The 15,863-nt window shown below is 47.9% G+C and overlaps 1 protein-coding gene across 1 annotated transcript in view; it reads left to right on the plus strand.

The window, feature by feature from the left end:
• ALDH1L2 (aldehyde dehydrogenase 1 family member L2) overlaps positions 1-15,863 on the plus strand; it is a 60,770-nt gene that overhangs the window by 20,465 nt on the left and 24,442 nt on the right. Inside the window, exons 7-13 of the mRNA XM_062202986.1 lie at positions 2,029-2,163; positions 3,272-3,397; positions 3,927-4,018; positions 7,688-7,835; positions 10,999-11,118; positions 12,737-12,864; positions 14,789-14,939. Of these exons, the coding sequence (XP_062058970.1) occupies positions 2,029-2,163; positions 3,272-3,397; positions 3,927-4,018; positions 7,688-7,835; positions 10,999-11,118; positions 12,737-12,864; positions 14,789-14,939 (900 nt within the window). The remainder of the gene's footprint in view (positions 1-2,028; positions 2,164-3,271; positions 3,398-3,926; positions 4,019-7,687; positions 7,836-10,998; positions 11,119-12,736; positions 12,865-14,788; positions 14,940-15,863) is intronic.

Consider the following 15,863-nt stretch of genomic DNA (forward strand, 5'->3'; position numbering starts at 1 on the left):
TCACACTTCGAAAAGTATTAACCAAGTGCAGAGCAAACAGGAGAAGCCCTGAGGAGAGGACTCCAGTACCCAGGCAGGGACTCCAGAAAAAGAGTTAATGAAGCCAGACCCTCAGCTGTGGGGAAGGGCACGTGAGAGAGGAGGCGGGGGAGGTGGGCAGCACCAGGGGCACGAAGGCCTTGGATCCTAGATCTCAGGGTTCACCTCTTCTGGCAGTTTCCTGACCTCACATACCCAGCCCGGCAGGGTTTGGTGTCCCTCCCTCCTCTGTGTTCCAATGGCACTCTGCCAACCTCTGCAGGGGTGTCAGTGCCCCCCCCCCCACACACACACACCACAAACTATGCACTCCTTAGGGGCCCGGCTTCCTGTTTTGTATTGATCATCTCAGCCCCTCAGCAGGATTCCTGGGGCATACCAGGTGCTGAGAAAAACATGTGGGATCACTGAATGAGAAGGGTGCTTAGTGTAGGTAGCAGGGTGGCATCTGATGGCAGAGCGTGTCTATTAGAATTCTGGCTCTGAGGTCAGTGTATGGCCTAGTGGTTAAGACACTGGGTAGGATGCCTGTGTCCCATCTTGGAGTACCTCGGTTCAGTACCTGGCTTCAGCTCCTGGCTCCAGCTTCTTGCTAATGCAGACGCTAGGAGGCAATGGCGATGGCTCAAATGATTCAGTTCCTGCCATGTACATGGGAGACCTGGGCTGAGTTCCCGGCTCCTATCTTCAGCCCAGCCCAGGTCCAGCTGTTGCAAGCATTTGAGAGGGTGAACAAGTGGACAGGAGCTAGTTCTCTTTCTGCCTCATAGATAGACAGACAGACAGACAGATAGACACAAAAATCTGGCTCTGCCATCATTAGCTATGTTGCCTCCCTTGGGCAAATTACTTAACTACTGGGTCCCTTGGCTTTCTCGGGACTAATACTATGGGTCATGGGTTATTGTAAAGATTAAGGGAGTTGATACACGCTAATTCATATAAGTACTACGTACATACTTAGATTATGAACTCAAGAAGTATTAACTATCTTAGTGCTCAATAAGTGATAACTAAGTCACTGAATGGTAACAATACATCAGTGTCAGTTTCTCTGCACACCAGTCTGGATCTGGCCCCTCACTTCTCATCACACTAGATTGTAATTGTCTGTTTGCTGCTGTGCGTCTCCCCTCACGGACACCTACCCTCAACACCTCCACACACCCCCCATCCTGCCTTCAGGCTGTCAACGCCCAGAGCCTTTGATCTCATTCACCTTTGTCTTGCTGAGGACACATGGTGGATTATACTCATGTTGCCTAGCTGTGGTCATTTTGAAACTTTTCAATCACCTATTCACACACCGTCTCTTGCTTTGTGCCCATGCTTGATAAGGTCTCACACTGTGGTGTAGATCAATCTTATCACAGATAATAATTTGAACTTCATCTGTTTCTTTTTTTTTTTAAGATTTATTTATTTCACTTGAAAGAGTTACAAAGAGGCAGAGGCAGAGAGAGAGAGAGAGAGAGAGAGAGAGAGAGAGGGAGATGTCTTCCATCCGCTGGTTCACTCCCCAAACACCCGCAATGGCTGGAGCTGGTCTGATCTGAAGTCAGGAGCCAGGAGCTTCTTCTGGGTCTCCCACATGGGTGCAGGGACCCAAGGGCTTGGGCCATCCTCCACTGCACTCCCAGGCCACAGCAGAGAGCTGGCCTGGAAGAGGGGCAACCGGGACAGAATCCGGTGCCCCAACCAGGACTAGAACCCGATGTGCCGGCACCGCAAGGCAGAGGATTAGCCTGTTGAGCCACGGCGCCGGCCAGCCATCTTCTACTGCTTTCCCAGGACATAACAGAGAGTTGATTTGGATGTGGAGCAACCAGGACTTGAACTGGTGCTCATGCGGGATGCTGGCACTGCAGGCAGTGGCTTTACCCACCATGCCACAGCGCCAGGCCCCTAGTGTTTATACAGGAAGTAATGCACACCCCTGTGGACGGCCTGGCTCCCCAATCTGACTGTCTGGTTTGATGTCTTTGTTAGATGGTCACCTTTTACGGCTCGTCGTTACTGAATAGCTCTGTGCCTCCTGGAGAACCACTGGAAATTAAAGGTGCCAAGAAGCCTGGTCTTGTTACCAAACACGGACTTGTTCTTTATGGCAATGATGGCAAAGCAGTGAGTGTTGCTTTTGATCACCTCTGAAACAACTGTTTGGGTTCCTCCATAACCCAGGCTCTTCAGGCGATGGCTTGCACTTGCTTATGTGGCTTTGGCTGGGATGTGGGGAAGCTCAGGAGATCTGTGCCTCCATTCTTTTCAGGGGCTGAGCTGCCTCTAGGTGCCCTGCGTGGACAAGACCCCTCAGGATAGGCCCCACAGAGCCACATGTACTGGTGTGCAAAGGGCAGGAAGAGCTAGCAATCTACTCAGAGGACCAGGATGTGCATCCCTTCTTAGCACTCACAGGTCATGGGCAGGATGGCCCTCCTTCTGAGTCTTACATTCCTTACCCATGAAACAGAGAGGGAATCCACCTGTCTCCCTTCCCAATGCCAGAGCCTGAGGGGTGGGGGTGGGACTCAAGCGAGTGGATGTGGCCCTCTTCAGGTGCACCGTGCCATGGCCTCACCAGGCAGGTGTCACCCACACTGCCTGGACTCAACAGTGCTGGCTCTGGGTCTCAGAGTGCTCTTGGGCAGCTTCCCCACAAGGAGTGCAGAAGGGGATTCGCTGCAGGACAAACCAGTTGCTAAGACTGCAGGCTCTGGAGTCCAGCTAATGCCGGCTTCTAATCTCAGCTTTGTTACTGAGCAAATTACTCAACCACATTGAGTCTCTGTTTCTGCATCGGCAAAACGGAAATAATGATGGCATCTGGCATCTGCCTCCGTGAGGATGGATGAGGTTAGAGAAGGTAGCCCAGCCCGTGCACACGTACTTCACCGTAAGTGCTCAGGTAATGGTGACAGCAGAACGCTAAGTAGTATCTGCTGTCATAGTGGGTTTTCATCTAAATACCTGCACCCAAAGGTCAGTTTGTCCAAGGCTTGCTCCCCATTTGACATGTGCCCCTACGCTTGACTGTCTCCTCTCTGCTGTCATGATTAAGATGCCACTTCAGTCCTTTTACGCATAATAGTGCCTGCTTTTACATTATATTTTTGTAATTTCCAAGCAAGCTTGACCTTAAATCCCCACAAATATGCTTCCTCCTCACACGACTTTCTCTCCTCACCACTTTCAACCTGTCCTAATTAACCCTTGTTTTGCTGCTATTTTGTAGCTGATGGTAAGAAATCTGCAGTTTGAAGATGTAAAAATGATTCCTGCCGCTCAGTACTTCTCAGCGGGTGAGACGTCCGTGGTAGAACTCACAGCCGAAGAGGTGAAGGTGGCTGAGACCATCAAGGTGAACGCGTGATGTCTTTAATATCACCCCGATCTCTAACCACGGGAGCATATTCATAGCTGGTACTCTCAGCCCTCTGTGTAGTGAGGCTGCAACTGTATTTCCTCCTTTTTGTATTAATTGTGATAGGAAATCAACCTCAATATACATACGCTCAAAAAGAGTGTATCTAAATTCATTTCTAATATAAGCAACCAAGGCAGTTCTAGGTTGGCATGGGGGGTGCGGACAGGAGTGGAGTCACACGGGAAGAAGGAGTCTGCTATCATGAAGGTCATTTCCATTCTGGACAGCAGGAAAAGCACAGAGAATTGCATGCAGGAGGTTTTGCCTAGGCCGACACTGGGGTGGTGAAGGTCAAGTCCACTCACATTCGTGAGCCGCATCTGGTTTGAAGCGATGCTGAGGACCGGATGACAGGACCATGTGTACAGGATGGAGAGGACACAGGCGGGGCAGAGAGCGAGCCAGCCTCCTCCATGCTGTTCTGTGAGACACTGCCCTCACCCCAGTTTCGCCTTTTGCGTAGGTCATCTGGGCCGGAATTCTGAGCAACATCCCTGTTATTGAAGACTCAACGGACTTCTTTAAATCCGGGGCTCGCTCCATGGATGTTGTCAGGTAGAACCGCCACCATAGTGACTCACAAGCCTGCACTAGGGATTTGGGTTTGGACTGTCAAACCCAGAACCTTTGTTCTAGATGTTGCTGCTCTATCACCTGTCTCCTTGTCTCCTGCATGCTGCTTTTCTTCCTCTTTTTTTTGTTTCCATGGTGAAATCCAGATATCTAGGATACTAATCCTTCTAATTGTTCATTTCTTTTTATTTTTTAATTTTAAAAATTTTTTATTTTTTTTTCTCTTACAGGCAGAGTGGATAGTGAGAGAGAGAGACAGAGAGAAAGGTCTTCCTTTTGCCGTTGGTTCACCCTCCAATGGCTGCTGCAGCCGGCGCATCTCGCTGATCCGAAGCCAGGAGCCAGGTGCTTCTCCTGGTCTCCCATGCGGGTGCAGGGCCCAAGGACTTGGGCCATCCTCCACTGCCTTCCCGGGCCATAGCAGAGAGCTGGCCTGGAAGAGGGGCAACCGGGATAGAATCTGGCGCCCCAACCGGGACTAGAACCCGGTGTGCCGGCGCCGCAAGGCGGAGGATTAGCCTGTTAAGCCACGGCGCCAGCTCAATTCTTTTTAAAATTCGTCCTCACATTTCTTAGCTGACTCTCCTCCAATATGGAGAAGCTCTGGGTGATAACGATAAAGAGGCAGCATCCTAAGCAGTCTGATTCAGAAGGATTCTGACATCGATGATCACACTTCCTCTCAAATCTTTTTTTTATTATTAAGATGTATTTATTTACTTGAGAGGCAGAGTTACAGAGAGAGAGAGAGAGAGAGAGAGAGAGAGAGAGAGAGAAGTCTTCTATTGGCTGGTTCACTCCCCAAATGGCCACAACAGCCAGAGCTGCACCCATCTGAAACCAGGAGCCAGGAGCTTCTTCAGGGTCTCCTAAATGGCTGGAGGGGCCCAAGCACTTGGGCCAGCTTCCACTGCTTTCCCAGGCTGTTAGCAGGGAGCTGGATCAGAAGTGGAGCAGCCAGGACTCGAACAGGCACCCATACGGAATGCCAGCGCCACAGGCAGAGGATTAACCTACTATGCCACAACGCCAGCCCCAGTCCTCAAATCTTTTTTCTCCCAGTGTCCAAAATCGCCCAGTAAGATGGATCTAGAATGAAGGTTAGCAGGCTACTTGCAGGCGTAGGTAATCACCCTATAGTTAGAATGCGTCTACAGTGATTACAGCAAGCTGCAAGGGCTGGATCTGGGAGTCTCCCCTGTGGCAAGGAGAGTGAACCTGCAGAGATCCTTTATCCTTACTGGGGATAACGGGACAACTGGGAACTACCCAGGGGCTGTGATGATACTGCCAAGAATAGAAGCCAAGGAGTTTTTGACCCCAGGTCACACTAAGGTCATTCACTAATTAAATGAGGTAAGGAACGTTCCTCCTGGGACTGGCATGTGGCGCAACATGTTAAGCTGCCACCTGTGACACTGGCATCCCACATTAGCACTGGTTCCAGTCCCAGCTGCACCACTTTTTGTTTTTGTTTTTGTTTTTTTGACAGGCAGAGTGGACAGTGAGAGAGAGACAGAGAGATAGGTCTTCCTTTGCCGTTGGTTCACCCTCCCATGGCCGCCACGGCCAGCGCGCTGCACCTGGCACACCGCGTTGATCCGAAGGCAGGAGCCAGGTGCCTATCCTGGTCTCCCATGGGGTGCAGGACCCAAGCACTTGAGCCATCCTCCACTGCACTCCCTGGCCACAGCAGAGAGCTGGCCTGGAAGAGGGGCAACTGGGACAGAATCCGGCACCCCGACCGGGACTAGAACCCGGTGTGCCGGCGCCACTAGGTGGAGGATTAGCCTGTTGAGCCATGGCGTTGGCTGCGCCACTTCTGATTCGGCTCCCTGCTAACGGACCTGGGAAGGCAGCAGAAGATGGCCCGAGGACTTGAATCCCTGCCACCCACATGGGAGACCCCAGAAGAAGGCCCTGGCTCCTGGCTTCAGCCTGGTCCAGCTCTGGCTATTGTGGCCATTTGGGGAATGAACCAGTGGATAGAAGGTCTCTCTGTCTCTCTTTTTCTGTAACTCTATCTTTCAAATAAATAAGTAAATCATAAATAAAACAAAACAAAAAGAATGTTCCACCTCTTAATGTAATCCTTCCTATCAACAAAGCAATATTAATGATAGATATCCTATTTATCTCTGTGTATCATTGATTTGACCTGATTTATTGAACAATTACTACCTATTGGGGACAGTTTGGCACTAAGGATACAGTTACAAACTAGACTGCGTCCCTTTATTTATTTATGGGGCATTTATTTCAGTCATTGAAAACCATCATTCCAAGAGTGTGTAGTATTATCCAAAGCTGAGAGTTTTGCTTCCTCAAATTACAGATTTCTCAGCTATGATTCATGAGTTCCCAGAAACTTCAAATGAGTTTAACTAAAGCTTTCAGCTATGTTATTAATACTGTTATTTGCTAGCAAGACACTCCTGCAGGAATTATTCCCTTCCTGTGTGTCTGACTTAGCATTATCATCTCAATAATATTCTCTGATATTATCTCTATAAATAAGATACCTCATCTCTTTTGAAGAATAAATGACTGAACAACAATTGGAATGAGCGTTCTATACTGCACCTGGGATGCCACTGCCATTCAAGAAATGTCAGCAGCTGTAATTTGAAAACATAACAGGGAAAATCAAGGATTGGAAAGGACTTAAAACATTATATTGACCCACTGCCTGATTCTAGCTAGAGCTATGTGAAGCACATAATATAAGCTTTTCTTGTGCACAGTCTACAGGAAATAGTCTGCAGTATGACATTCATTTCTCATAATCTTTACAACTAGGGAACAGCCTTTAGTTATTATTCCTCGAGTATAAAGGGGTCTTCAAAAAGTTCATGGAAAATGCATATTATGAAAAAAAACTAGGCATGCATTTCAAAGTGTTTTGCACCAAAATAAACTCTTTTATTCCATTGCCATGAACTTGGTTTTATTCTATTTCCATGAACTTGTTGAAGAGCTCTGGTACTGGAAAGGAACTTTGCTGACTTATGTGCTCCTTACTATCTTGCTGGTGACTAATTAACATGTTTTCCCATTGATTTCTTTCCTTGTCGGTCATGGATGACATTAAAAACAACCGTCCGCCGGCGCCAAGGCTCAATAGGCTAATCCTCCGCCTGAGGCACCAGCACCCCGGATTCTAGTCCCGGTCGGGGTGCCGGATTCTGTCCCGGTTGCTCCTCTTCCAGTCCAGCTCTCTGCTGTGGCCCGAGAGTGCAGTGAAGGATGGCCCAAGTCTTTGGGCCCTGCACCCGCAAGGGAGACCAGGAGAAGCACCTGGCTCCTGGTTTCGGATCAGTGCGGTGCACTGGCCGCAGCGGCCATTGGAGAGTGAACCAACAGTAAAAGGAAGACCTTTCTCTCTGTCTCTCTCTCTCACTGTCCACTCTGCCTGTCAAAAAAAACATAATAAATAAAATAAAATAAAAACAACCGTCCTTCAAGACAGATTTTTAAAATATTCTTGCCCCCAGTCTTATCAACCTCTCCACTTACTATCACCGAGAACTCATAGGCTATATGTAGGCAGTGACACAAGTCTTACTTTGCAACAACCTGATGAATGCTAACCGTGCAGCCCCCTAAATGCTATAAAAACTGTAAATGACGTGAGTTGGTTCTTGCCTTCAGGCTGGTGGAAGAGATCAGACAGAAGTGTGGCGGGCTTCAGTTACAGAATGAAGACGTCTACTTGGCCACCAGGTTTGGAGACTTCATCCAGAAGGTCGTGAGGAAGCTGAGAGGAGAGGACCAGGAGGCAGAGCTGGTGGTGGATTATGTGAGCCTTCCCTCGATGTGTCCGTTCACAACATTCACATCCAGACAGGCCTGCAAATGCTGGGCCTTAGAAATAACAGCTTCACTGAGACACAAGTCAGATACACCATTTAAAAATGTGCATTTCAATGGGGTTTTAAAAAGATGTCTTAATTTGTTTGGTTTCTGAGTGGCAGAAGGAGAGGGAGAGAGAAAAAGAGATATCCTGTGTCTGCTAGTTCATTCCCCAGATGGGCACACAGCTGGGTCTGGGCCAGGCAAAAGCCAGGATCCAGGAACTACATCCAGGTCTCTCCAGCACTTGGGCCATCATCCACTGCCTTCCCAGGCACATTAGTGGGAAGCTGAATTGGAAGTGGAGCAGCAGGGACTTGAACTGGACTCCAATACTGGATGCTGGCATTGTAAGTGGCAACCTAACCTGCTGTGCCACAGCACTCACCCACAGTGATTTTTAGTATGGCCACCGAGCTGTGCAACCATCACCACTCTAATTTGAGACAATTTTTATCACCCCAGACAGAATCCTGTACCCACTGGTAGTCATTCTCTACTCCCTCATCCCCACCTCCTACTCCAGCCCCTGGAAACCACCAATCTCCTTTCTGCCTCTATGGAGCTGTCCATTCTAGCTGTTTCCTATAAGTTGAATCATATAACACATGATGTTTTGTGTTGAGCTTCTTTCACTTAGCATAATGGGTTCCAGATTCATCTGGGTTGTAATGGCTGTCATCTCTCCATTCCTTTTTCTGGCCAAATAATATTCCACAGTTTCTTCGTCCATGCATCCGTTGATTTATGAGTTGACACACAATTAGGTTCTTTCTACCTTTGGGCTAGTAATACTGCTATGAAAATTCATGTGCATGTTTTTGTGTGAACATATGTTTTCATTCCTTCTGGGTACATGGCTAGGAGCAGAACTGATGAGTTATATGGTGACTATGTTTCACTTTTGAGTAAAAGCCAAACCACTTTCCAGGGCAGTCACACCATTTTATAATCTTCCCAGTAATATATGAAGGTCTCAGCTTCTCCACATCTTTGCCAGCACTTGCTATGATTTGTCTTTTTTTTTTTTTTTTTTTTGACAGGCAGAATGGATAGTGAGAGACAGAGAGAAAGGTCTTCCTTTTTTGCCGTTGGTTCACCCTCCAATGGCCGCTGTGGCCGGTGCATTGTGCTGATCCAAAGCCAGGAGCCAGGTGCTTCTCCTGGTCTCCCATGCGGATGCAGGGCCCAAGGACTTGGGTCATCCTCCACTGCACTCCCGGGCCATAGCAGAGAGCTGGCCTGGAAGAGGGGCAACCGGGACAGAATCCGGCACCCCGACCGGGACTAGAACCCGGCGCCAGCCTCATTTATCCATTTTTAAAAGTGTATTCGGCTGGCGCCGTGGCTCAACATGCTAATCCTCCGCCTGCGGCGCTGGTACACCAGGTTCCAGTCCCGGTCGGGGCGCCGGATTCTGTCCCGGTTGCCCCTCTTCCAGGCCAGCTCTCTGCTGTGGCCCAGGAGTGCAGTGGAGGATGGCCCAAGTGCTTGGGCCCTGCACCCCATGGGAGACCAGGAGAAGCACCTGGCTCCTGGCTTCGGATCAGTGAGATGCGCCGGCCGCAGCAGCCAGTGGAGGGTGAACCAACAGCAAAGGAAGACCTTTCTCTCTGTCTCTCTTTCTCTCACTGTCCACTCTGCCTGTCCAAAAAAAAAAAAAAAGTGTATTTATGGGGCCAGTGCTGTGGTATAGTGGGTAAAGCTGCCGCCTGAAGCGCCAGCATCCCATATAGGCACTGGTTCGAGTCCCAGCTATTCCTCTTCTGATCCAGCTCTCTGCTATGGCCTGGGAAAGCAGAAGATGGCGCAAGTCCTTGGGCCCCTGCACCCATGAGAAGTACCTGTACACTGGAAGAAGCTTTGGCTCCTGGCTTTGGATTGGCACAGCTCCAGCTGTTACGGCCAACTGGGGAGTGAACCAGCAGATGGAAGACCTCTCTCTCTCTCTGCCTCTCCCCGCCCCACCATCGTGTAACTCTTTCAAGTAAATAAATAAATCCTTTTTTAAAAAAGTGTATTTATTTCATAAGCAGAGAGACACAGATAGACAGAGCTTCCATTAGCTAGTTTACTCCCCCAAATACCCCCAACAGCAAGAACTGGGCCAGGCTAACCCATGGTGTGGGAACTCAATCCAGGTTGCCCACGTGAGTGCCTGGGACCAAATCCACTTAAGCCGTCACTGCTGCCTCCCAGCATCTGCACTGGCAGGAAGCTGGAGTCATGAGCTGGATCCAGGAATCAAACCCAGGTACTTCAGTGTGGGATACAGACAGTCTAACCAGCATCTTATCCACTAGGCTAAACAACCATAACAGTTGTATTTTAATTAGGATAGAGGAATCAAAGAGTTCAAAATAGGAGTCTATTTCTACCACCTTCCACATTTACTTAAGCGGTTACCTCCACCAGTCCTCTCTGTTTCTTTTGTGTGGATTTAAGCCACTGGCAAGTGTTCTTCCATTTCAGTCTGAGGGACTCCTTTTAGTAGTTTTTGTAGCCCAGTTGTGCTAGCAATGAATTTTAAAATTTTTGTTCATTTGGGAATAAATTTCTCCTTCATTTTTGAGAGACATTTTTGCTGTATGAAACAGTTTTCATGATCTTTATTTTATTGCTAAAAACTGGGCTTCATAGCAATTGACTAATCTAAATTCACTTGCTAGACAACGATGGAGAGTACAATTTAGGCAACATGTATGTAACAGAGAGAAAGCGAAAACTGGGAAGAAACACTTAAAATGACACTAATGTAATAGGAAACCTATTGGCATTTTCAGATTTAAATGCAGTCAATGGCTGTGCTCCATCAGTGCTGTCACTAGATGGCGGTGTGTCCATTAGCTACAGGTCTTGTGCGTTGGCTTCATCCTACAGACTCCGAGCTCTGTATTTATCAAGTCCAACCTGGGGCTCTGCACATCACAGTTACTAACTTCTTGCCTCAGGGGTCAAGCAGAGCATCCTGGGCCTAGATCTTACCTGTGCTTGTATCTTCCACTGACTTAACTTCTCCCTCTGCGTTAGTAAGCTCTTTATTGCTATTTAGCATCAAATCAATAAACCCAGAAACCCACTGATTCTATTAACAGAATTCTCTCTCATAGGTTTCGAAGGAGGTCAATGAAATGACAGTAAAAATGCCATACCAGTGTTTTATAAATGGAGAGTTCATGGACGCCGACGATGGAAAGACTTATGACACTATCAACCCAACGGATGGATCTGTGAGTGATGACACAGTGTGGGGACGACAGGTCATTCAGTTGCACTTTATACACAGATATAAAACAGGCACTCTTAAGGAGTCTTAAGGAGCTACCTATTGTCTGTCTGTCTCTCTCTGCCTCCATGCATTTCATACAAATGTACCTCATATGTATCTTTCAACTTATCTATTCCCTTGTTGCTATTAACTATAGAAATCTAGTTACAGACTGGCTATTTATGATGACTTTAATCAAACAGCTGTACCTGTACCTGTCACAGGCACCCCTGTGCATAGAGCTGTGTGTAGAAAAATTTGTACAGACTTTGAATAATCATGGTAAGGGGCTGGTGCCATGGCTCAACAGGCTAATCCTCTGCCTTGCGGCACTGGCACACCGGGTTCTAGTCCTGGTCGGGGTGCCGGATTCTGTCCCGGTTGCCCCTCTTCCAGGCCAGCTCTCTGCTGTGGCCCAGGAGTGCAGTGGAGGATGGCCCAAGTGCTTGGGCCCTGCACCCCATGGGAGACCAGGAGAAGCACCTGGCTCCTGCCTTCGGATCGGCGTGGTGCGCCGGCCGCGGCGGCCATTGGAGGGTGAACCAACGGCAAAGGAAGACCTTTCTCTCTGTCTCTCTCTCACTGTCCACTCTGCCTGTCAAAAATAATAATAATAATAATAATAATAATCATGGTAAGGAATGCAGCCTCCTTAAGGCACCAGAAGAAACAGTGTTTCCAAATGCACCCTTCCATAATGTAGGCTGGCATGAAAAGTCCCAGTGCCAGATGGCTCATTTCAAGTTAGGATTGTTCCTTTTTCTTTTTTCCCTTTCTAAAAGATTTACTGATTTATTTGAAAGTCAGAGCAACAGAGAGAGAGAAGAGAGATATGTTTCATCCTCTGGTTCGTTCTCCAAATGGCTGCAACAGCCAGGGCTGGGCCAGGCTAAAGCCAAGATCCAAAACGTCCATCCGGCTCCTCCATGTGAGTGGCAGGGGCCCATGCACTTCGGGCCATCATCTGCTGCTTTCCAGGCGCATTGGCAGGGAGCTGGTTCGGAAGCCAGGTAGCCAGGACTTAAATGGCCCTTCAGTTTGGGATGCAGGCATTGAAGGCGGTGGCTTAAACTGCCACACCACAATGCTGGCCCCTCTTTTTTCTCTACTCCTTTTTTTAAAGATTTATTTATTTTATTTGAAGGGCAAAGTTACAGAGAGGCAGAGGTAGAGAGAGAGAGAGAGAGAGAGAGAGACTTTTATCCACTCATTCACTCCCCAAATGGCCACGACAACCAGAGCTGCACCGATCCAAAGCCAGGGGCCAGGAGCTTCTTCCAGGTCTCCCACACAGGTGCAGGGACCCAAGCACTTGGGTCATCTTCCCACTGCTTTCCCAGGCCATAGCAGAGAGCTGGATCAGAAGAGGAGCAGCCGGGACTTGAACTGATGTCCACATGGTGCTATGCCACAGCACCAGCCCCTTTTCTTTATTCTTTTAATGGACACATTAATCTTCCATCATAACATCCTTTGGATTTTATAAGCAGTACTCTATTTCTCCTAGTAATCTGATATTAACGCCAAGGACCACATTGATGTGTGTCTTACATGATCTGTTTTTATTTACCTTGAAATAGACAATATGCAAAGTCTCCTATGCATCTCTGGTGGATGTCGATAAGGCAGTAGCAGCCGCGAAAGAGGCTTTTGAAAACGGAGAATGGGGGAGAATGAACGCGAGAGAAAGGGGCCGACTGATGTACAGGTGAGCGTGTTTTTTAGCTGAAAGTCAGAGAGACTTCTCACCTGCTAGTTCACTCCCCAAATGCCTACAACAGGCAGGGGTAGACCAAGCTAACTCGAGAAGCTAGGAACTCAGTCTGGGTCTCCCACACGGGTGTCAGGTACTCAACTACCGCATCTCAGGGTGTGTGTGTCAGCACAGAGCTGGACATGGGAGTAGAGAAAGAACTTGAGCCCAGGCACTCTGAGATGATATATGACATCTTAACCAGTATACAAAATCCATGCCCCTACAGGCATACTTTTTAGAAAACCAAGTCTACAACCTTTGAATATTGTCTAATATTGCCAAGATTTTTAAAAATTTCTACAAAACATTTTAGTATGCACCTGTGATGGACTTTGCCCTCTGTTGTTGGATCATGTAAGATCCTGTATACGTGAGCTCCTGATGTTTGTGTTATGGTCGGTATCAGCTGGAGTCCCCGTAGGAAAGAGGTTTGGTAAAGGACCATTTACAGAGATGTGGGTGAGGTCTCGGCTATCCAACAGAGGATCCTGAAGCACCCCCAGGCGTGGACAGCAGCAGGGGAAGCTGCTCCTCCCCCAGGGTCTCGGGCAAGGAGCCAGGAGCTGTTACTGGAATTTAGCAAGATCTGCAGCTGTAGACGACCATGTGACAGTGGCCTCTAGTGGAGGCCCACAGCAGCTCCTGGCCCATGGCCTATCAGGGAGCTGAATCCCCTGACCACTTTTTCCTCCAGTTCACCGGTCTCCTGCAGGTGCCTCCTGGGGTCTGTTATTGGCCAAGCCCATGAGGGAGCAAGGAGCCAGGTGAGGCAGACTATACAGGTCACCTGCCAAGGTCACAGAGCAGGATGGAGAATGGATAGAGAGGTGCGAACGGAGAACACCCACCACCCTGCTGTCAGCCAAGCCCCAGTTTTCTCCCCACCCCTCTTCCATGCTCAAATACATTAATTAAAAGGAAAAACAAGATTTCTTAGAGCAAAATTTGGAAGAAACACTGAGGAAGGGGGATTTCAAGCCTGAATCTAGAACAGCTCAGAAAACAAAGTTAAGAAGGAAAACAAATGGAGGAAAGAAATACAAAAGATGGATTTTAACCATGTTATAGACTTTATACTTGTACTTATCTTCCCATAGAAAATGAACACCAAACAGTCATTCCACAGGTATTCTTTGGTTAGTGCTGTCAGCTCTCCATGTCTACAGATTCTCACATCTATGGATCCAGCCAATATTAGACAGAAAATATTTTTTAAAAATGCAACTGTATTGAACATATACAGACTTTGTTTCTTGTCATTATTCCCTAAACAATACTTATATAGTCCAACATCTACATAGCATTGGGTAATAGAATAGCATTTTATTAGCAATAGGTAATGTAAGTAATTTAGAGATGATTCAAAGTATATGGGAGAATTATGTAGGCTTTATGCAAATACTGTGTCATTTTTTGTAAGGGCCTTGAGTATCTAAGGATTTTGGCATTGAAAAGGGTCGTGGAACCCATCCCCCATAAGTACCAATGGACGGCTGTATTTCTGTACCAACCAGAAATCCTCAAGTGTTCATACATTCTCAAGGGGTATGGGTTGCCCCATAATATCTCCCTTTGCATTCATGAACTGTGCACCTGCCCAGTGTTTTCCATCATCGATCACCTTGGACTACCACAGTGCAGTCACTGTTCTACTTGTTACACCTAGACTCACAAGAGTGGCAAGAGATACATGCTTCCAACACATTCCGCTTTTCCTTTGTCACTCTGGAAGCGAACTACTTATGAAGTTCTTTGTTGGCTCTCCATTAAGGACTGGCTCCTGACCCACTCATCTTTACCTCTGAATTGTCCGTCCTGTGAGGCTGCCTTCTACGGCATCAATATTTCATGAATGCCTCTCTTTCGCCAACCGCAGACTCGCAGACTTACTGGAAGAGCATCAAGAAGAGCTGGCAACCATTGAAGCCCTTGATTCAGGAGCTGTCTACACCCTGGCTCTGAAGACTCACATTGGAATGTCTGTGCAAACATTCAGATATTTTGCTGGCTGGTGTGACAAAATTCAGGTACCCACCAATGTTATTTGTTCGAAAGGGGGAAAGGACGAACATTTATTGGCTGATGCTGGGCACAGTGTCTGATCTTCGCTTTATGTAGGATTTCTCACTCACGTAGCCTGCTTGTCTTAGCCCTTTTTGTGCAGCTATAACAGAACACCTGAGACTGGATAATTTATAGAAACAAGACTTTATTCTCTCCCAGTTCTGGAGGCTGAGAAATCCATGATCAGGGAGCTAGCAGGTTCGGTCCCTGGCTCCAAGACAGTGACGTGGAGCTGCACCCTCCAGAGAGGAGAAATGTTGTGTCCTTGGATGAGAGCAGAGCAGAAGAGTGACCCCGCTCCTGCGAGCCCTCTTGTATACAGCGTGAATCCATTCGTAAGGGCACGGCCCCATCACCTCCCCTTCGGCCCCTTCTCCCAGCACTGCTGGGTGCACTGAGGGATGCGTTCAGACCATTGCAGCGGCCACAACATCCCTGGGAAGGAAATAGGTGGACATGACCCCCTGATTACAGGGAAGGGGAAAGAGGCTTGGAGAAACGAACACCTTTCCTCTCACCCATAGCAAGGAAACCAGAAAACCAGGTTTGAACTCAAGATTTTCTGTATCTGAAGTCTAACAGTAAGCTTTAACGGCTCCTGTCCAGGAAGCCTCTGGATTGGCAGGAAGGAGCCTGGGATCACAGAGGGGTTCCAAATTCACAAATCCACAGAGGCCAGGGAGTTCATGTAAATCCTGGAAGTAGACTGAGTATAAAAAATTTTTGTAAAGACATGGGTGCAATAAAAATTTCATTTTCTTTTTACTCTGAGATAATGAATAGTGCCTGCGTGTTGATAAATGGCAGGAACACTTGGCCTTACCACTGGGGATACAAGAGGGAAGAGTAAGGACTATGGCACACAGCAGAGTGCATGCTGCTCCTAC

This window comes from Lepus europaeus, chromosome 10 (assembly GCF_033115175.1).
Source record: "Lepus europaeus isolate LE1 chromosome 10, mLepTim1.pri, whole genome shotgun sequence".
NCBI classification, from domain to species: domain Eukaryota; kingdom Metazoa; phylum Chordata; class Mammalia; order Lagomorpha; family Leporidae; genus Lepus; species Lepus europaeus.